This window comes from Oncorhynchus clarkii, chromosome 17, assembly GCF_045791955.1.
Source record: "Oncorhynchus clarkii lewisi isolate Uvic-CL-2024 chromosome 17, UVic_Ocla_1.0, whole genome shotgun sequence".
Taxonomy (NCBI): Eukaryota; Metazoa; Chordata; class Actinopteri; order Salmoniformes; family Salmonidae; genus Oncorhynchus; species Oncorhynchus clarkii.
In genome coordinates this window covers 77,261,502-77,284,663 of record NC_092163.1, presented here as the reverse complement: position 1 = coordinate 77,284,663, position 23,162 = coordinate 77,261,502, and the positions used below count along the sequence as shown (strand labels likewise).

The following is a 23,162-nucleotide window of genomic DNA, read 5'->3' as shown; positions in this document are numbered from 1 at the left end:
CCTTATCTACGTAAGTATTTAGACCCTTTGCTATGGGACTTGAAATTGAGCTCACCACAGGTGCATCCTGTTTCTATCCTTGAGATGTTTCTACAACTTGATTGGAGTCCACCTGTGGTAAATTCAATTGATTGGACATGATTTGGAAAGGAGAGGAGAGGGACGGAAGCTATACTGTTACATTAGGATAGATTAACAGTAGTGTTAGGATAGATTAACAGTAGTGTTAGGATATATTAATAGTAGTGTTAGGATAGATTAACAGTAGTGTTAGGATAGATTAACAGTAGTGTTAGGATATATTAACAGTAGTGTTAGGATAAACTAACAGTAGTTTTAGGATAGATTAACAGTAGTGTTAGGATAGATTAACAGTAGTGTTAGGATAGATTAACAGTAGTGTTAGGATAGACTAACAGTAGTGTTAGGATAGATTAACAGTAGTGTTAGGATAGATTAACAGTAGTGTTAGGATAGATTAACAGTAGTGTTAGGATAGATTAACAGTAGTGTTAGGATAGATTAACAGTAGTGTTAGGATAGATTAACAGTAGTGTTAGGATAGATTAACAGTAGTGTTAGGATAGATTAACAGTAGTGTTAGGATAGATTAACAGTAGTGTTAGGATAGATTAACAGTAGTGTTAGGATAGACTAACAGTAGTGTTAGGATAGATTAACAGTAGTGTTAGGATAGATTAACAGTAGTGTTAGGATAGATTATTAGTAGTGTTAGGATAGATTAACAGTAGTGTTAGGATAGATTAATTTCTCTGGGATATGTGGGACGGTAGCGTCCTACCTCGACAACAGCCAGTGAAATTGCAGTGCGCCAAATTGAAAACAACAGAAATCTCATAATTAAAATTCCTCAAACATACAAGTATTATACACCATTTTAAAGATGAACTTCTTGTTAATCCAGCCGCAGTGTCTGATTTCAAAAAGGCTTTACGGTCAAGCACACCTTTCGATTATGTTAAGTCAGCGCCTAGTCACAGAAAAACATACAGCCATTTTCCAAAGAAGGAGAGGTGTCTCAAAAGACAGAAATAGCGTTAAAATTAATCACTAACCTTTGATGATCCTCACCGGATGTGACTCCCAGGACTCCATGTTAGACAATACATGCGTGTTTTGTTCGATAAAGTTCATTTGAAATTGGTGCATTATGTTCAGAAATGCATTGTCTCAAACAAACATCCGGTGAAAGTGCAGAGAGCCACATCAAATTACAGAAATACTCATCATAAACATTGATGAAAGATACAAGTGTTAAACACACAATTAAAAATAAACTTCTCCTTAATGCAGCCGCTGTGTCAGATTTCGAAAAGGTTTTACGGTAAAAGCACACCATGCAATTATGTTAATTCAGGGCCTAAAACATACAGCCATTTTCCAACCAAGGAGAGGTGTCACAAAACTCAGAATAGCGTTATAAATATTCACTTACCTTTGATGATCTTCTTTGGAATGCACTCCCAGAAATCCCAGTTCCACAGTAAATGTTTGTTTTGTTCGATAAAGTCCATAATTTATGTCCAAATACCTCCTTTTTGTTTGCGCGTTTAGTTCACAAATCTAAATTCACAAGGCGCAGGCACTTAGTTCAGACGAAAAGTCAAAACAGTTCCATTACAGGTCGTAGAAACATGTCAAACGATGTATAGAATCAATCTTGTTTTTATCATAAATCTTCAATAATATTCCAACCGGACAATCCCTTTGTCTTTAGAAATGAAAAGGAACGGAGCTCGCTCTCAAGCCGCACGCGCGACTCATGGCATTCTGCCAGACCCCTGATTCAAACAGCTCTAATTCGCTCCCCCTTCATAGTAGAAGCCTGAAACAAAGTTCTAAAGACTGTTTACATCTAGTGGAAGCCTTAGGAAGTGTTAGGATAGATTAACAGTAGTGTTAGGATAGATTAACAGTAGTGGTAGGATAGATTAACAGTAGTGTTAGGATAGATTAGTAGTAGTGCTAGGATAAATTATTAGTAATGTTAGGATAGATTAGTAGCTGACAAACCTCCTGGCATTAACAACTTAGATGGAAAGCTACTGAGGATGGTAGCTGACTCTATAGCCAATCCTGTCTGTCGTATTTTTAATATGAGCCTAGAGGTAAGTCTTTGTCCTCAGTCCTGGAGGGAAGCCAAAGTAATTCCACTACCCAAGAGTGGTCAAGCGGCATTTTACTGGTTCTAACAGCAGACCTATAAGCTTGCTGCCAGCTCTTAGCAAATTGCTGGAAAAAATGGTGTTTGAAAAAATACAATGCTATTTCTCTGTAAACAAATTAACAAGACTTTCAGCATGCTTATATAGAATGGCACTCAACATGTACTGACTGCACAGACAAAAATGATACATTGATAAATTGATAATAAGATGAATTGTACTGTTAGACTTCAGTGCAGCTTTTAATATTGTTGACCATAACATGTTGTTATGTAAACGTAAGTGCTATGGCTTTTCAACCTCTGGTATATTGTGGATTCAGAGCTATCTATCCAATGGAGCTCAAAGGGTTTTCTTTAGTGGAAGCGTCTCTAATGTCAAACATGTAAAGTGTGGTGTACCGCAGGGCAGCTCTCTAGGCCCTCTACTTTCACTAATAACTTGCCACTGGCATTAAACAAAACATGTGTGTCCATGTATGCTGAGGATTCAACCATATACGCACGCATCAGCAACCACAGCTAATGAAGTCACTGAATTTATTAATTTTTTTACTACCTTTATTTAACTAGGCAAGTCAGTTAAGAACAATTCTTATTTTCAATGACGGCCTAGGGACAGCGGGTTAACTGCCTTCTTCAGAGGCAGAACAACAGATTTTTACCTTGTCAGCTCAGGGATTCAATATTGTAACCTTTCTGTTACTAGTCCAATGCTCTAACCACTAGGCTACCCTGCCGCCCCTTAACGAAGATTTGCAGTCTGTTTTGGAGTGGGTGGCCAGTAATAAACTGGTCCTGAACATCTCTAAAACTAAGAGCATTGTATTTGGTACAAATAATTCCTTATTAAGGGCTAGATCTCAGCTGAATCTGGTAATGAATGGTGTGGCTGTTGAACAAGTTGAGGAGACTAAATTACTTGGCGTTACCTTAGATTGTAAACTGTCATGGTCAAAACATATAGATTCAATGGTTGTAAAGATGGGGAGAGGTCTGTCCGTAATAAAGAGATGCTCTGCTTTTTTGACACCACACTCCAAAAAACAAGTTCTGCAGGCCCTAGCTTTGTCTAATCTTGATTATTGTCCAGTCGTGTGGTCCAGTGCTGCAAGTAAAGACCTAGTTAAGCTGCAGCTGGCCCAGAACAGAGTGGCACATGTTGCTCTTCATTGTAATCAGAGGGCTAATATAAATACTATGCATGCCAGTCTCTCTTGGATAAGAGTTGAGGAGAGACTGACTGCACCACTTATTATTATAAGAAACAATGTGTTGAAAATCCGAAACTGTTTGCATAGTCAACTTACACACAGCTCTGACACACACACTTATCCCACCAGACATGCCACCAGAGGTCTTTCCATAGTCCCCAACTCCAGAACAAATTCAAGAAAACGTACAGTATTATATAGAGCCCTTAACCATTTCACAATCAACTTTTACCAGTTGATGTAGACACAAATAAAATATATATTCATGACAATCTTTCTGAAATACGTGCATATATTGGTTTCACTTCAGGACCAGACTTTTCCAGAGCAGATTGTGGATAAATACTTTTAAAAATCTTTATAATACTGAAGACATGCATTTTTGGCAAATTCATTCAAATGAAATATGATATAGAATTGAAAAAAATGACAGAATATCAACAATTCTCAATTGGAAAGTCTGGAGAATATATCTAAGGATAACCACAGATCATTCGGTGTAAATGCAGACGTTTCTGAAGTGGAAAACAATTAGTTGGCATGTGGGAAGACTTCCGGGGAAATGTTAGTTAAAGACAAGTACACTAAATTAAGACTACCAAGTGCCAAAAGCCTATTTAGAAGCAATCACGATCTCTTCAAAATAAGTTTATTAAATGTAGTCCAGTATGTAACATTGTCTATGAAAGGGGCTTTGAAATTCTGTGTAATTCAATGTAGTGAGCTTTGAAATGATTGATGTATGTCAATTTTAAAGTTGTTAAAAAGAAGAAAATGCTTTATGATGGTAGTATGATAATCGAAATAAACATTTTCGTTATTTCGATATTTTCGATATTTGTATGTGTACTTTTTGAAAATACTAATATTAACGGACCAAAATACCCAGAATTCTCAAAATTGATAGGTAGATGCAAAAAAATGTAATTTCAGCCAGTGGTGCTGAAAAGTCTTTCTGCATTTCATTGTGGAGTGTCTCAGTGTGGAGCAGAAGCAGAATCACAGTGTTTCAGTGTGGAGCAGCAGAAGAATTACAGTGTTTCAGTGTCCGTTTCTGTTTTTCTGTGAGCCCTGTTGTACCTTGACATGCCACAGTTTGATACTGTAGGTCAGGCTCTGGAGAGAAGCAGTATTCACTGTCCATCAAGCTATATTTCTAGGGGTGGAGTCCTGGAGATGGAGTCCTGGGGATGTGTCCTGGGGGATGGAGTTCTGGTGGTTGGAGTCCTGTGGTTTGAAGTCCTGGGAATGGAGTCCTGTGGTTTGAAGTCCTGGGGGATGGAGTCCTGGGGGATGGAGTTCTGGGGGTGGAGTCCTCGGGGTGGATTCCTGGAGGATGGAGTCCTGGGGATGGAGTCCTGGGGGATGGAGTCCTGGGGGATGGAGTCCTGGGGGATGGAGTTCTGGGGGATGGAGTTCTGGGGATGGAGTCCTGGGGGATGGAGTCCTGGGGATGGAGTCCTGGGGGATGCAGTCCTGGGGATGGCGTCCTGGGGATGGAGTCCTGGGGGATGGAGTCCTGGGGATGGAGTCCTGGGGATGGTGTCCTGGGGGATGGAGTCCTGGGGATGGAGTCCTGGGGAAAGGAGTCCTGGGGATGGAGTCCTGGGGGATGGAGTCCTGGGGGATGGAGTCCTGGGGGATGGAGTCCTGGGGATGGAGTCCTGGGGATGGAGTCCTGGGGATGGAGTCCTGGGGGATGGAGTCCTGGGGATGGAGTCCTGGGGGATGGAGTCCTGGGGATGGAGTCCTGGGGGATGGAGTCCTGGGGATGGAGTCCTGGGGATGGTGTCCTGGGGGATGGAGTCCTGGGGATGGAGTCCTGGGGGATGGAGTCCTGGAGGATGGAGTCCTGGGGGATGGAGTCCTGGGGGATGGAGTCCTGGGGATGGAGTCCTGGGGATGGAGTCCTGGGGATGGAGTCCTGGGGGATGGAGTCCTGGGGATGGAGTCCTGGGGGATGGAGTCCTGGGGATGGAGTCCTGGGGGATGGAGTCCTGGGGGATGGAGTCCTGGGGGATGGAGTCCTGGGGATGGAGTCCTGGGGATGGAGCCCTGGGGGATGGAGTCCTGGGGGATGGAGTCCTGGGGGATGGAGTTCTGGGGATGGAGTCCTGGGAATGGAGTCCTGAGGGATGGAGTCCTGGGGATGGAGTCCTGGGAGGGAGTAGTTAAAATGATGAATTGCTGCATTTATAGGTAATGTAACTCCATTAAGGACTTTGGTAGGCTTGAGTAAACGTCATTCCCATTATTCTGTATTTTATAAGCTGATGTCTAGACATATCTTTGTCCCTAGCCGGGAACATTACTGTTCATTTCTAGTGCTTCTGGGAGGCAGTTCTGGAAATATCAGGTCAGAGATACTGTGTTGGCTAAAACACCACTCATCTGTCCTACATTTAAAAATATTCTGGAAGCAAATCTGTTTTAATACGTTTGTATGGTTTTATTACTGTAACTGAAATGCATGCAAGTCCTCATGATCTATTCTTAGCATCTGCAATACTGAGAGAAGCCAGGAATTTACACAATAACCATATTACTAATACGTACAACAGATATCTATGTCTCCTTTGACTGAAATTGTATTGCAACTGCACTTCCTGGTGCCCAGTAAAATATAGTTCTTGTTAATTGTAGGATACAGAAATATAGCCTGTGCAAATGTTGTATAAGCTAATGTTATTTTGAATGAAGGCAAACCACAGTAGTGATAGTGTTGGAAGTGTCTGAAGACTAGCTGCAGACTGCAGACTAGCCTTGTCCTCTGACAAACCTCCCTGTTGATTCACCTTGAGATGAATTTCAAATCAAATCAAACTTTATTTGTTACATGTGGTAGACTTTACCGTGAAATGCTTACTTACCAGCCCCTAACCAACAATGCAGTTCAAGAAGAGTTAAGAAAATATTTACCAAATAAACTGAAGTAAAAAATAATAAAAGGTAACACAATAAAACAACAATAACGAGGCTCTATACAGGGGGTACAGGTACAGAGTCAATGTGGAGGCTATATACAGGGGGTACTGGTACAGAGTCAATGTGGAGGCTATATACAGGGGGTACCGGTACAGAGTCAATGTGGAGGCTGTATACAGGGGGTACAGGTACAGAGTCAATGTGGAGGCTATATACAGGGGGTACTGGTACAGAGTCAATGTGGAGGCTATATACAGGGGGGTACTGGTACAGAGTCAATGTGGAGGCTATATACAGGGGGTACTGGTACAGAGTCAATGTGGAGGCTATATACAGGGGGTACTGGTACAGAGTCAGTGTGGAGGCTATATACAGGGGGTACTGGTACAGAGTCAATGTGGAGGCTATATACAGGGGGTACTGGTACAGAGTCAATGTGGAGGCTATATACAGGGGGTACCAGTACAGAGTCAGTGTGGAGGCTATATACAGGGGGTACCGGTACAGAGTCAGTGTGGAGGCTATATACAGGGGGTACCGGTACAGAGTCAGTGTGGAGGCTATATACAGGGGGTACTGGTACAGAGTCAATGTGGAGGGTATATACAGGGGGTACCAGTACAGAGTCAGTGTGGAGGCTATATACAGGGGATACCGGTACAGAGTCAGTGTGGAGGCTATATACAGGGTGTACCGGTACAGAGTCAATGTGGAGGCTATATACATGGGGTACCAGTACAGAGTCAATGTGGAGGCTATATACAGGGGGTACAGGTACAGAGTCAATGTGGAGGCTATATACAGGGGGTACAGGTACAGAGTCAATGTGGAGGCTATATACAGGGGGTACAGGTACAGAGTCAATGTGGAGACTATATACAGGGGGGTACTGGTACAGAGTCAATGTGGAGGCTATATACAGGGGGTACAGGTACAGAGTCAATGTGGAGACTATATACAGGGGGGTACTGGTACAGAGTCAATGTGGAGGCTATATACAGGGGGTACTGGTACAGAGTCAATGTGGAGGCTATATACAGGGGGTACAGGTACAGAGTCAATGTGGAGGCTATATACAGGGGGTACTGGTACAGAGTCAATGTGGAGTCTATATACAGGGGGTACAGGTACAGAGTCAATGTGGAGACTATATACAGGGGGGTACTGGTACAGAGTCAATGTGGAGGCTATATACAGGGGGTACAGGTACAGAGTCAATGTGGAGACTATATACAGGGGGGTACTGGTACAGAGTCAATGTGGAGGCTATATACAGGGGGTACTGGTACAGAGTCAATGTGGAGGCTATATACAGGGGGTACAGGTACAGAGTCAATGTGGAGGCTATATACAGGGGGTACTGGTACAGAGTCAATGTGGAGTCTATATACAGGGGGTACCAGTACAGAGTCAATGTGGAGGCTATATACAGTGGGGTACCGACACAGAGTCAGTGTGGAGGCTATATACAGGGGATACCGGTACAGAGTCAATGTGGAGGCTATATACAGGGGGTACCGGTACAGAGTCAATGTGGAGGCTATATACAGGGGGTACAGGTACAGAGTCAGTGTGGAGGCTATATACAGGGGGTACTGGTACAGAGTCAGTGTGGAGGCTATATACAGGGGGTACCAGTACAGAGTCAGTGTGGAGGCTATATACGAGGGGTACAGGTACAGACAGAGTCAGTGTGGAGGCTATATACAGGGGGTACTGGTACAGAGTCAGTGTGGAGGCAATATACAGGGGGTACTGGTACAGAGTCAGTGTGGAGGCTATATACGAGGGGATACCGGTACAGAGTCAGTGTGGAGGCTATATACAGGGTGTACCGGTACAGAGTCAATGTGGAGGCTATATACATGGGGTACCAGTACAGAGTCAATGTGGAGGCTATATACAGGGGGTACAGGTACAGAGTCAATGTGGAGGCTATATACAGGGGGTACAGGTACAGAGTCAATGTGGAGGCTATATACAGGGGGTACAGGTACAGAGTCAATGTGGAGACTATATACAGGGGGGTACTGGTACAGAGTCAATGTGGAGGCTATATACAGGGGGTACAGGTACAGAGTCAATGTGGAGACTATATACAGGGGGGTACTGGTACAGAGTCAATGTGGAGGCTATATACAGGGGGTACTGGTACAGAGTCAATGTGGAGGCTATATACAGGGGGTACAGGTACAGAGTCAATGTGGAGGCTATATACAGGGGGTACTGGTACAGAGTCAATGTGGAGTCTATATACAGGGGGTACAGGTACAGAGTCAATGTGGAGACTATATACAGGGGGGTACTGGTACAGAGTCAATGTGGAGGCTATATACAGGGGGTACAGGTACAGAGTCAATGTGGAGACTATATACAGGGGGGTACTGGTACAGAGTCAATGTGGAGGCTATATACAGGGGGTACTGGTACAGAGTCAATATGGAGGCTATATACAGGGGGTACAGGTACAGAGTCAATGTGGAGGCTATATACAGGGGGTACTGGTACAGAGTCAATGTGGAGTCTATATACAGGGGGTACCAGTACAGAGTCAATAAGGAGGCTATATACAGTGGGGTACCGACACAGAGTCAGTGTGGAGGCTATATACAGGGGGTACCGGTACAGAGTCAATGTGGAGGCTATATACAGGGGGTACCGGTACAGAGTCAATGTGGAGGCTATATACAGGGGGTACAGGTACAGAGTCAGTGTGGAGGCTATATACAGGGGGTACTGGTACAGAGTCAGTGTGGAGGCTATATACAGGGGGTACCAGTACAGAGTCAGTGTGGAGGCTATATACGAGGGGTACAGGTACAGAGTCAGTGTGGAGGCTATATACAGGGGGTACTGGTACAGAGTCATTGTGGAGGCTATATACAGGGGGTACTGGTACAGAGTCAGTGTGGAGGCTATATACGAGGGGTACAGGTACAGAGTCAGTGTGGAGGCTATATACAGGGGGTACAGGTACAGAGTCAATGTGGAGACTATATACAGGGGGGTACTGGTACAGAGTCAATGTGGAGGCTATATACAGGGGGTACTGGTACAGAGTCAATGTGGAGGCTATATACAGGGGGTACAGGTACAGAGTCAATGTGGAGGCTATATACAGGGGGTACTGGTACAGAGTCAATGTGGAGTCTATATACAGGGGGTACAGGTACAGAGTCAATGTGGAGACTATATACAGGGGGGTACTGGTACAGAGTCAATGTGGAGGCTATATACAGGGGGTACAGGTACAGAGTCAATGTGGAGACTATATACAGGGGGTACTGGTACAGAGTCAATGTGGAGTCTATATACAGGGGGTACAGGTACAGAGTCAATGTGGAGACTATATACAGGGGGGTACTGGTACAGAGTCAATGTGGAGGCTATATACAGGGGGTACAGGTACAGAGTCAATGTGGAGACTATATACAGGGGGGTACTGGTACAGAGTCAATGTGGAGGCTATATAAAGGGGGTACTGGTACAGAGTCAATGTGGAGGCTATATACAGGGGGTACAGGTACAGAGTCAATGTGGAGGCTATATACAGGGGGTACTGGTACAGAGTCAATGTGGAGTCTATATACAGGGGGTACCAGTACAGAGTCAATGTGGAGGCTATATACAGTGGGGTACCGACACAGAGTCAGTGTGGAGGCTATATACAGGGGATACCGGTACAGAGTCAATGTGGAGGCTATATACAGGGGGTACCGGTACAGAGTCAATGTGGAGGCTATATACAGGGGGTACAGGTACAGAGTCAGTGTGGAGGCTATATACAGGGGGTACTGGTACAGAGTCAGTGTGGAGGCTATATACAGGGGGTACCAGTACAGAGTCAGTGTGGAGGCTATATACGAGGGGTACAGGTACAGACAGAGTCAGTGTGGAGGCTATATACAGGGGGTACTGGTACAGAGTCAGTGTGGAGGCTATATACAGGGGGTACTGGTACAGAGTCCGTGTGGAGGCTATATACGAGGGGATACCGGTACAGAGTCAGTGTGGAGGCTATATACAGGGTGTACCGGTACAGAGTCAATGTGGAGGCTATATACATGGGGTACCAGTACAGAGTCAATGTGGAGGCTATATACAGGGGGTACAGGTACAGAGTCAATGTGGAGGCTATATACAGGGGGTACAGGTACAGAGTCAATGTGGAGGCTATATACAGGGGGTACAGGTACAGAGTCAATGTGGAGACTATATACAGGGGGGTACTGGTACAGAGTCAATGTGGAGGCTATATACAGGGGGTACAGGTACAGAGTCAATGTGGAGACTATATACAGGGGGGTACTGGTACAGAGTCAATGTGGAGGCTATATACAGGGGGTACTGGTACAGAGTCAATGTGGAGGCTATATACAGGGGGTACAGGTACAGAGTCAATGTGGAGGCTATATACAGGGGGTACTGGTACAGAGTCAATGTGGAGTCTATATACAGGGGGTACAGGTACAGAGTCAATGTGGAGACTATATACAGGGGGGTACTGGTACAGAGTCAATGTGGAGGCTATATACAGGGGGTACAGGTACAGAGTCAATGTGGAGACTATATACAGGGGGGTACTGGTACAGAGTCAATGTGGAGGCTATATACAGGGGGTACTGGTACAGAGTCAATATGGAGGCTATATACAGGGGGTACAGGTACAGAGTCAATGTGGAGGCTATATACAGGGGGTACTGGTACAGAGTCAATGTGGAGTCTATATACAGGGGGTACCAGTACAGAGTCAATAAGGAGGCTATATACAGTGGGGTACCGACACAGAGTCAGTGTGGAGGCTATATACAGGGGGTACCGGTACAGAGTCAATGTGTAGGCTATATACAGGGGGTACCGGTACAGAGTCAATGTGGAGGCTATATACAGGGGGTACAGGTACAGAGTCAGTGTGGAGGCTATATACAGGGGGTACTGGTACAGAGTCAGTGTGGAGGCTATATACAGGGGGTACCAGTACAGAGTCAGTGTGGAGGCTATATACGAGGGGTACAGGTACAGAGTCAGTGTGGAGGCTATATACAGGGGGTACTGGTACAGAGTCATTGTGGAGGCTATATACAGGGGGTACTGGTACAGAGTCAGTGTGGAGGCTATATACGAGGGGTACAGGTACAGAGTCAGTGTGGAGGCTATATACAGGGGGTACTGGTACAGAGTCAGTGTGGAGGCTATATACAGGGGGTACAGGTACAGAGTCAGTGTGGAGGCTATATACGAGGGTTACCGGTACAGAGTCAATGTGGAGACTATATACAGGGGGTACCGGTACAGAGTCAGTGTGGAGGCTATATACAGGGGGTACCGGTACAGAGTCAGTGTGGAGGCTATATACAGGGGGTACTGGTACAGAGTCAATGTGGAGGCTATATACAGGGGGTACCGGTACAGAGTCAGTGTGGAGGCTATATACAGGGGGGTACCGGTACAGAGTCAATGTGGAGACTATATACAGGGGGTACAGGTACAGAGTCAATGTGGAGGCTATATACAGGGGGTACTGGTACAGAGTCAGTGTGGAGGCTATATACAGGGGGTACAGGTACAGAGTCAGTGTGGAGGCTATATACAGGGGGTACTGGTACAGAGTCAGTGTGGAGGCTATATACGAGGGGTACAGGTACAGAGTCAATGTGGAGGCTATATACGAGGGGTACAGGTACAGAGTCAATGTGGAGACTATATACAGGGGGTACAGGTACAGAGTCAGTGTGGAGGCTATATACAGGGGGTACTGGTACAGAGTCAGTGTGGAGGCTATATACGAGGGGTACAGGTACAGAGTCAGTGTGGAGGCTATATACAGGGGGTACTGGTACAGAGTCAATGTGGAGGCTATATACAGGGGGTACAGGTACAGAGTCAGTGTGGAGACTATATACGAGGGGTACAGGTACAGAGTCAGTGTGGAGGCTATATACAGGGGGTACAGGTACAGAGTCAATGTGGAGACTATATACAGGGGGCACCGGTACAGAGTCAGTGTGGAGGCTATATACGAGGGGTACAGGTACAGAGTCAGTGTGGAGACTATATACAGGGGGTACAGGTACAGAGTCAATGTGGAGGCTATATACAGGGGGTACTGGTACAGAGTCAGTGTGGAGGCTATATACAGGGGGTACCGGTACAGAGTCAGTGTGGAGGCTATATACAGGGGGTACTGGTACAGAGTCAATGTGGAGGCTATATACAGGGGGTACCGGTACAGAGTCAGTGTGGAGGCTATATACAGGGGGGTACCGGTACAGAGTCAATGTGGAGACTATATACAGGGGGTACAGGTACAGAGTCAATGTGGAGGCTATATACAGGGGGTACTGGTACAGAGTCAGTGTGGAGGCTATATACAGGGGGTACAGGTACAGAGTCAGTGTGGAGGCTATATACAGGGGGTACTGGTACAGAGTCAGTGTGGAGGCTATATACGAGGGGTACAGGTACAGAGTCAATGTGGAGGCTATATACGAGGGGTACAGGTACAGAGTCAATGTGGAGACTATATACAGGGGGTACAGGTACAGAGTCAGTGTGGAGGCTATATACAGGGGGTACTGGTACAGAGTCAGTGTGGAGGCTATATACGAGGGGTACAGGTACAGAGTCAGTGTGGAGGCTATATACAGGGGGTACTGGTACAGAGTCAATGTGGAGGCTATATACAGGGGGTACAGGTACAGAGTCAGTGTGGAGACTATATACGAGGGGTACAGGTACAGAGTCAGTGTGGAGGCTATATACAGGGGGTACAGGTACAGAGTCAATGTGGAGACTATATACAGGGGGCACCGGTACAGAGTCAGTGTGGAGGCTATATACGAGGGGTACAGGTACAGAGTCAGTGTGGAGACTATATACAGGGGGTACAGGTACAGAGTCAGTGTGGAGGCTATATACAGGGGTACTGGTACAGAGTCAGTGTGGAGGCTATATACGAGGGGTACAGGTACAGAGTCAATGTGGAGGCTATATACGAGGGGTACAGGTACAGAGTCAATGTGGAGACTAAATACAGGGGGTACAGGTACAGAGTCAGTGTGGAGGCTATATACAGGGGGTACTGGTACAGAGTCAGTGTGGAGGCTATATACGAGGGGTACAGGTACAGAGTCAGTGTGGAGGCTATATACGAGGGGTACAGGTACAGAGTCAATGTGGAGGCTATATACGAGGGGTACAGGTACAGAGTCAATGTGGAGACTATATACAGGGGGTACAGGTACAGAGTCAGTGTGGAGGCTATATACAAGGGGTACAGGTACAGAGTCAATGTGGAGGCTATATACAAGGGGTACAGGTACAGAGTCAGTGTGCGAGGGTACATTTTAGTTGAGGTAATATGTACATGTAGGTATGGGTGAAGTGACTATTGTAATGACTGTCCTGATCAGGTCAGGTTACAGGAGACCACAACCCTACAGATTATCTATCAACCCCAACAGAGGAGGAGAGATCTAGGGGTCTCAAGATGTGGGGGTTTTATGACCCCTCACGCCCCTGGTAAGTCTCAGGCCACAGACAAATTCCTTTGTCCTGTTACTATGGAGAACCAACCTCAGAACATTAAACATGAAATAAAGGGACTTCGGAACAATGGTTTCCGTCAGCCACAATGGTGGTCATGACGATAGATGGAATATGAAAATGTATGTCATTTTTGTTTTGTTATTAAAGGTTAATAGATGACGTTATTACAAAACATTGTAACGTGAAGAGTTTTCCTAGTATACGTTTGATGTTTACACATTGTACGTTGTATGGAAAATATCCAAATCAAAGAGAATGTTTTGGGAAAGATGAAATGTGAAGTTAGTTGTCTAAAATTGGATTTAAGTCAAATCTAGACATTGCCCATAACTTGGTACGCCCAGAGAATTGCCCTAAAGGCGATTACGCCCACTTCTGACCCAAGGGTATAAAACCTGTGAGCAAAACATTTTCAGGGAAGACTACGTGACCCAAGCTGCAGCCAAGGTCTAAAAAGTCAACGAACCCAGAATGCAACACAAGTTTGAAGACAAAGAAATCCTTTTCTACCCAAGCTACGGATGAGTAGCTGTGTCTAAGCGGGTGAATTCAAGTCGAACCACCTAGCCTCCATCTCCCATCAAATCGTGGTATCTAAAGGGTTTCATTCCTATGCTGTGAGCTCTGAGCTACAGAGCTGTCTGTCCTCAGAAGACCCCTTCCATAGCAAGGGTGAGGGAACAGACTCCTAAGCCAAAAGGACACTGACATCGGGAGGACTGACAGCGGCTGTTGTAAAATCGATATTCTGATTTTCTTTGAGTTAATTTGGGAAATAGAAACTCAATAAAAACTAGTTTTCCCATGGTGCCCCAGGTTAATGAGTTAACAGGTTAATGAGTTAACAGGTTAATGAGTTAAGAGGTTAATGAGTTAATAATTGGTTAACAGGTTAATGAGTTAACAGGTTAATGAGTTAACAGGTTAATGAGTTAATAATTGGTTAACAGGTTAATGAGTTAACAGGTTAATGAGTTAATAATTGGTTAACAGGTTAATGAGTTAATAATTGCTTGATTCAGTTAATCACGCAATTAGCAACTTGTAATCATTCGATGAGCATCAGTCGTCACATTAACTAATACAACGTCACGACACTATGCATAGATAATAAACAGCGAGTAGCAGCAGTGTACAAAGCAAATAGACAGGGAGGGGTCCATGTAAATAGTCCAGTGGCCATTTGATTAATTGTTCAGCAGTCTTATGGCTTGGGGGTAGAAGCTGTTAAGGAGCCTTTTGGTCCTAGACTTGGCGCGCCTCATCTGTGGATCTGTTGGGACGGTATGCGAATTGGAGTGGGTCTAGGGTGTCCGGGAGGATGCTGTTGATGTGAACCATGACCAGCCTATCAAAGCACTTCATGGCTACCGATGTGAGTGCTACGGGGCGGTAATCATTTAGGCAGGTTACCTTCGCTTCCTTGGGCACAGGGACTATGGTGGTCTGCTTGAAACCACGTCCTGGTAATCCGTCTGGCCCGCAGCTTTGTGAATGTTTACCTGTTTTAAGGTCTTGCTCACATCAGCTACCGAGAGCATTATCACATAGTCATCCAGAACAGCTGGTGCTCTCGTGCATGTTTCAGTGTTGTTTGTCTCTATGCAAGCATCAAAGAAATGTAACTTGTCTGGTAGGCTTGCGTCACTGCGCAGCTCGCGTCTGAGTTTCCCTTTTTAGTCTGTAATAGTTTTCAAGCCCTGCCACATCTGACGAGCGCCAGAGCCGGTGTAGTAGTATTCAATCTTAATCCTGTATTGACACTTGTTTGATGGTTCATCTGAGCGCATAGAGGGATTTTTTATAAGTGTCCGGATTAGTTTCCCGCTCCTTGAAATGGAAGCTCTAGCCTTTAGCTCAATGTGGATGTTGCCTGTAATCCATGGCTTCTGGTTGGGATATGTATAGCGGAGCGATGCGTAGGGTGTTTGCCTTTAATGCTTGTGACCCGGGTTTGCTTCCCTGTTCTGCCATTCACTACAGTATCCATAGCACAATGAGATTTAATTATAGGCTACTGTAAGTCTAGTAAACTGTAACCCTGCTACTGACCCAGCTCTGTGTAACTGATCAAACTCTGTGCTGCTAAACCAGCACTGTGCTACTGAACCAACTCTCTGCTACTGAACCAGCTCTATAATACTGAACCAGCTCTCTGCTTCTGAACCAGCTCTGTTCTACTGACAAACTCTGTGTTACTGAACCAGCTCTATGGTACTGAACCAGCTCTGTGCTACTAAACCATCTGTGTGCTACTAAACCATTTGTGTGCTACTGAACCAGCCCTGTGCTACTGAACCAGCTCCATAATACTGAACCAGCTCTATAATACTGAACCAGCTCTGTGCTACTAAACCATCTGCGTGCTACTAAACCATTTGTGTGCTTCTGAACCAGCTCTGTGCTTCTGAACCAGCTCTGTGCTAATGAACCAGCTCCATAATACTGAACCAGCTCTATAAACCTGAGCAAGCTCTATAATACTGAACCAGCTCTATGATACTGAACCAGCTCTATGATACAGAACCAGCTCTGTGCTACTGAACCAGCTCTATGATACTGAACCACCTCTATAATACTGAACCAGCTCTGTACTACTGAACCATATGTGTGCTACTGAACCAGCTCTGTGCTAATGAACCATCTGCGTGCTACTAAACCATTTGTGTGCTTCTGAACCAGCTCTGTGCTTCTGAACCAGCTCTGTGCTACTGAACCAGCCGTGTGCTACTGAACCAGCTCTGTGCTACTGAACCAGCTTTATAATACTGAACCAGCTCTATGCTACTGAACCAGCTCTGTGATACTGAACCAGCTCTGTGCTACTGAACCAGCTCTATAATACTGAACCAGCTCTGTGCTACTGAACCAGCCGTGTGCTACTGAATCAGCTCTGTGCTAATGTACCAGCTCTGTGCTACTGAACCAGCTCTGTGCTACTGAACCAGCTCTGTGCTACTGAACCAGCTCTATGATACTGAACCAGCTCTGTGCTACTGAACCAGCCATGTGCTACTGAATCAGCTCTGTGCTACTGAACCAGCCGTGTGCTACTGAATCAGCTCTGTGCTACTGAACCAGCTCTGTGCTACTGAACCAGCTCTGTGCTACTGAACCAGCTCTGTGCTACTGAACCAGCCATGTGCTACTGTTCTGTTGTACACCTCTGATCCTGAGCATCATAGAGAAGAAGGATTTCTGTCAGGGCAGAAAAAGAGACGGAGGCAGGAGAGTCCCAAAAACCTCCCTATTTCCTTTATACTGCATGGGCCCTGGTCTGAAGTAGCTCACTACTAGCCTATGGGTCCTGGTCAAAAGTAATGCCCTATAGAGGGACTAGGGTGCAATTTGGGATGAGAACTCAGACTCACTGCTGGCCCTCAAAAGCCCATGAATAATTTGGATAATTCAAAGTTGAACAAGACCGCTGTTACAAGGACAGGTCTATGAATAGTTCTATGTGATGGCTGTAGAAAGATGTTAGAACAGTCCCTGTTTCATACAATATAGAGCAATAGATGAAACATCCCAAGGCATGCTGTAGAGGGATGGTATTTTGTTATTTGGTGAAATTCAGACCAGACTACACCAGACTGTATGAATCGGAGAGAGAAGCACGGACTGACATGAACTGGTTATACAGAAATGAAGGGGTGTATTATATTCATTCTATTGTTACTATGATCCATCAGAACAACTGAAGAACTGTATTTTTCCAGCGCATTAGAATTCTTCACATGAACAACAGTAACAGAATCTTTGACTCTCCGTCCCCTTCGCTCTGTAAGACAGGGCTCTTTCTGTTCTCCATGTGGGAGTTATGATGAATTTGAAGGAGAGGGAGTTGGCAGGGAAGTGTGATGGAAAAAGGCTCTGCATGGGGAAGTGACGTGTGTGTGTGTGTGTCTGCAAGGAGATAACATAGACTCGTGAACAGTGTGTCATCAAGGAGATAACATTGACTAGTGAACAGTGTGTGTCATCAAGGAGATAACATGACTAGTGAACAGTGTGTGTCATCAAGGAGATAATATTGACTAGTGAACAGTGTGTCATCAATGAGATAATATTGACTAGTGAACAGTGTGTGTCATCAAGGAGATAATATTGACTAGTGAACAGTGTGTCATCAATGAGATAATATTGACTAGTGAACAGTGTGTCATCAATGAGATAATATTGACTAGTGAACAGTGTGTCATCAATGAGATAATATTGACTAGTAAACTGTGTGCCATCAAGGAGATAACATTGACTAGTGAACAGTGTGTCATCAAGGAGATAACATTGACTAGTGAACAGTGTGTCGTCAAGGAGATAACATTGACTAGTGAACAGTGTGTCATCAAGGATATAATATTGACTAGTGAACAGTGTGTCATCAAGGAGATAATATTGACTAGTGAACAGTGTGTTGTCAAGGAGATAATATTGACTAGTGAACAGTGTGTTGTCAAGGAGATAACATTGACTAGTGAACAGTGTGTCGTCAAGGAGATAATATTGACTAGTGAACAGTGTGTCGTCAAGGAGATAATATTGACTAGTCAGCCCCTATTAAAAGATCCTGTATCCAGTGCTATTCGCTGGGAAGGCAAAGCGAGACTTACAATTAGGGAAGCTTTCTTTCACTGGATAAGCTGCCTTTCACGAACCACGGAGGCTGTGTTTACACAGGAAGCCCAATATATTTAGTTCTGAGAAAAAGAGAAAAAGAAACAGGCATAAACTTTATATCTATATTTATATCTAGCCTCTAAAATAACCATCATATTGCTGTTCGATATCACTCCAGAACACTGCAGTACACTCATCAATAACACTGTGTGGGCTACAGGCTGTGAACACAAAGTAAACCAGGCTGTTATGGCAGAATGCCTCCTCTACAAACGGCAATAGGATTGGACTTCACATGACGCTCAGCCTTAGTCAGCAAGGCTGCCAGCTAGGCTACAGCTCATAACTGCTGCCGTGCGTGTGTGTCCAGTAACAATACACATCCCTGTAATTCTGCTGTTGGAGTCTATTGGAAGCACACAAACACATCTACGTTCTAACTCTTAGAAAAAACCCACCAACATAAAATATTCCCATTGGGTTTTCCGGGGATCTTACTGAATAATGACGGAAGTTCTGTCTCTTCTCTCCAGATCAGAAGACGTCGGCCCACACCTGCTACTCTGGTAGCATCCAGTGACCAGTCTTCTCCAGGTAATTAAACTAGTCTTCTCCAGGTAATTAAACTAGTCTTCTCCGTGTAATTAAACCAGTCTTCTCCAGGTAATTAAACCAGTCTTTTTCAGGTAATTAAACTAGTCTTCTCCACGTCATCAAACCAGTCTTCTCCAGGTCATAAAACCAGTCTTCTCCAGGTCATTAAACCAGTCTTCTCCAGGTCATTAAACCAGTCGTTTCCAGGTAATTAAAACAGTCTTCTCCAGGTAATTAAAACAGTCTTCTCCACGTCATCAAACCAGTCTTCTCCAGGTCATAAAACCAGTCTTCTCCAGGTCATTAAACCAGTCTTCTCCAGGTCATTAAACCAGTCTTTTCCAGGTAATTAAAACAGTCTTCTCCAGGTCATTAAACTAGTCTTCTCCAGGTAATTAAAACAGTATTCTCCACGTCATCAAACCAGTCTTCTCCAGGTCATAAAACCAGTCTTCTCCAGGTCATTAAACCAGTCTTCTCCAGGTCATTAAACCAGTCTTCTCCAGGCAATTAAACTAGTCTTCTCCAGGTAATTAAACCAGTCTTCTCCAGGTCATTAAACCAGTCTTCTCCAGGTCATCAAACCAGTCTTCTCCAGGTCATCAAACCAGTCTTCTTTAGGTCATTAAACTAGTCTTCTCCAGGTCATTAAACCAGTCTTTTCCAGGTAATTAAAACAGTCTTCTCCAGGTAATTAAACCAGTCTTCTCCAGGTAATTAAACTAGTCTTCTCCAGGTCATCAAACCAGTCTTCTCCAGGTCATCAAACCAGTCTTCTCCAGGTAATTAAACCAGTCTTCTCCAGGTAATTAAACTAGTCTTCTCCAGGTCATTAAACCAGTCTTCTCCAGGTAATTAAACCAGTCTTCTCCAGGTCATTAAACCAGTCTTCTCCAGGTAATTAAACCAGTCTTCCTCAGGTAATTAAACCAGTCTTCCTCAGGTAGTTAAACCAGTCTTCCTCAAGTAATTAAACTAGTCTTCTCCAGGTCATTAAACCAGTCTTCTCCAGGTAATTAAACCAGTCTTGTCCAGGTAATTAAACTAGTCTGCTCCAGGTCATTAAACCAGTCTTCTCCAGGTAATTAAACCAGTCTTGTCCAGGTAATTAAACCAGTCTTCTCCAGGTAATTAAACCAGTCTTGTCCAGGTAATTAAACCAGTCTTCTCCAGGTAATTAAACTAGTCTTCTCCAGGTAATTAAACCAGTCTTCCTCAGGTAGTTAAACCAGTCTTCCTCAGGTAATTAAACTAGTCTTCTCCAGGTTATTAAACCAGTCTTCTCAAGGCAATTAAACCAGTCTTCTCCAGGTAATTAAACCAGTCTTCTCCAGGTCATTAAACCAGTCTTCTCCAGGTAATTAAACCAGTCTTCTCCAGGTAATTAAACTAGTCTTCTCCATGTAATTAAACCAGTCCTTCCAGCTACTGGTCTGCCTCTCTAAACTTTAGGTTACCTGCCAAATTACACAACTATATCATTGATAATGTATTATAATACAGTTGTATTATACATTCCATGCCCTCCTACCTCACGCCCACTGAGTAACATGAGATGTACAGGTTGCCATGGTCAGATCTGCATCAAAAATACAGGCACACCATGTCATTTCCATATGAATAATAAACTGAAGCTTCCTGTTCTTTCTAACTAAGGAAACGTACAATGTTACTCCCCTGCCCAATCCAGCGGTAGTCTCACTGTCATTTCTCACTCTCTCCAGCCCCATTCTCCTGAGTCTCTTTCTGTCCTTCTCTAATTCTAGGATCTAAACTCCCCAGCCCCATTCTCTCCAGCTTTCCTTGGGATGTGTGATGATAGGGGACTCCCAGCTTTCCTGGGGATGTGTGATGACAGGGGACTCCCAGCTTTCCTGGGGATGTGTGATGACAGGGGACTCCCAACTTTCCTGGGGATGTGTGATGACAGGGGACTCCCAACTTTCCTGGGGATGTGTGATGACAGGGGACTCCCAGCTTTCCTGGGGGTGTGTGATGACAGGGGACTCCCAACTTTCCTGGGGATGTGTGATGACAGGGGACTCCCAGCTTTCCTGGGGATGTGTGATGACAGGGGACTCCCAGCTTTCCTGGGGGTGTGTGATGACAGGGGACTCCCAACTTTCCTGGGGATGTGTGATGACAGGGGACTCCCAACTTTCCTGGGGATGTGTGATGACAGGGGACTCCCAACTTTCCTGGGGATGTGTGATGACAGGGGACTCACAACTTTCCTGGGGATGTGTGATGACAGGGGACTCTCAGCTTTCCTGGGGATGTGTGATGATAGGGGACTCTCAGCTTTCCTGGGGATGTGTGATGACAGGGGACACCCAGCTTTCCTGGGGATGTGTGATGACAGGGGACTCCCAGCTTTCCTGGGGATGTGTGATGACAGGGGACTCCCAGCTTTCCTGGGGATGTGTGATGACAGGGGACTCCCAACTTTCCTGGGGATGTGTGATGATAGGGGACACCCAGCTTTCCTGGGGATGTGTGATGACAGGGGATCCATACTATGTATGACAGTGTTTTGGCACTGCTCCTCCTCTCCTCTCCTCTCCTCTCCTCTCCTCTCCTCTCCTCTCCTCTCCTCTCCTCTCCTCTCCTCTCCTCTCCTCTCCTCTCCTCTCCTCTCCTCTCTCTCATCTCTCTCTTCTTCCTGTGGGATTCCTCCCTCCCTCTCTCTCTCCTCTCATCTCTCTCTCCTCCCTGTGGGAATCCTCCCTCTCACCACTCTCTCCTCCTGTGGGAAACCTCCCTCCCCCTCTCTCTATCTCTCTATCCCTATCTCTCTCTCTCTCCATCTCTCTCTCTCTCTCTTTCTTTCCTCTCTGTGTGATACCTCTCCTCTCCTCTCCTCTACTCTCCTCTCCTCTCCTCTCCTCCTCTCCTCTCCTCTCCTATCTCTCATCTCTCTCTCTTCTTCCTGTGGGATTCCTCCCTCCCTCTCTCTCTCCTCTCATCTCTCTCTCATCCCTGTGGGAATCCTCCCTCTCACCACTCTCTCCTCCTGTGGGAAACCTCCCTCCCCCTCTCTCTATCTCTCTATCCCTATCTCTCTCTCTCCATCTCTCTCTCTCTCTCTTTCTTTCCTCTCTGTGTGATACCTCTCCTCTCCTCTCCTCTCCTCTCCTCTCCTCTCCTCTCCTCTCCTCTCCTCTCCTCTCCTCTCCTCTCCTCTCCTCTCCTCCCTGTGGGATTCCTCCCTCTCATCTCTCTCCTCCTGTGGGAAACCTCCCTCCCTCCTCTCTCTCTCTCTCTCTCTCTCTATCTCTCTATCTCTCTATCTCTATCCCTATCCCTATCCCTATCCCTATCCCTATCTCTATCTCTATCTCTATCTCTATCCCTATCTCTCTCTCTCTCTCTCTCTCTCTCTCTCTCTCTCTCTCTCTCTATCTCTCTATCCCTATCTCTATATCTCTATTTCTCTCTCTCTATCTTTCTATCCCTATCTCTCTCTCTCTCTTTCTGTCCTCTCTGTGTGATACCTCTCCTCTCCTCTCCTCTCCTCTCCTCTCCTCTCCTCTCCTCTCCTCTCCTCTCCTCTCCTCTCCTCTCCTCTCTCACTCTCTCACTCTCTCACTCTCTCACTCTCAATTCAAAGGGCTTTATTGGAAACATATGTTTACATTGCCAAAGAAAATGGAATAGGCAATAAACAAAAGTGAAATAAACAAGGGAAACATTAGTAAACATTACACTCACAAAAGTTGGAAAAGAATACAGACATTTCAAATGTTATATTATTGGCTATGTACAGCATTGTAGGTTTGTGCATGTAGTTGAACTATGACCTGGAAAATAAATATACTGTAGGATGTATTGGCAGTGTTGTTTGTGCTCCTTTTCTCATGGCAACGGGCCACACATCTTGCTGCTATGACTACACACTGTGGTATTTCGCCTAACAGATATGAGAGTTTATCAATGTTTGATTTGTTTTCAATTTCTTTGTGGGTCTGTGAGATCTGTGGGAATTATGTGCCTCTAGTATGGTCATACATTTGTCAGGAGGTTAGGAAGTGCAGCTCAGTTTCCACCTCATTTTGTGGGCAGTGTGCACATATCCTGTC

The 23,162-nt window shown here is 45.1% G+C and overlaps 1 protein-coding gene across 3 annotated transcripts in view; it reads left to right on the top strand.

Moving 5' to 3' along the window:
• The window catches only part of LOC139371438 (protein phosphatase 1 regulatory subunit 1A-like), a 44,942-nt gene that overhangs the window by 3,180 nt on the left and 18,600 nt on the right, over positions 1-23,162 (top strand). For all 3 annotated transcript variants that reach the window (XR_011627227.1, XM_071111855.1, XM_071111854.1), the window contains exon 2: positions 19,023-19,083. Coding sequence is in view for 2 of the 3 variants with exons in the window: in XM_071111855.1 (XP_070967956.1) it covers positions 19,023-19,083 (61 nt within the window). In the remaining variant the exon portion in view is untranslated. The remainder of the gene's footprint in view (positions 1-19,022; positions 19,084-23,162) is intronic.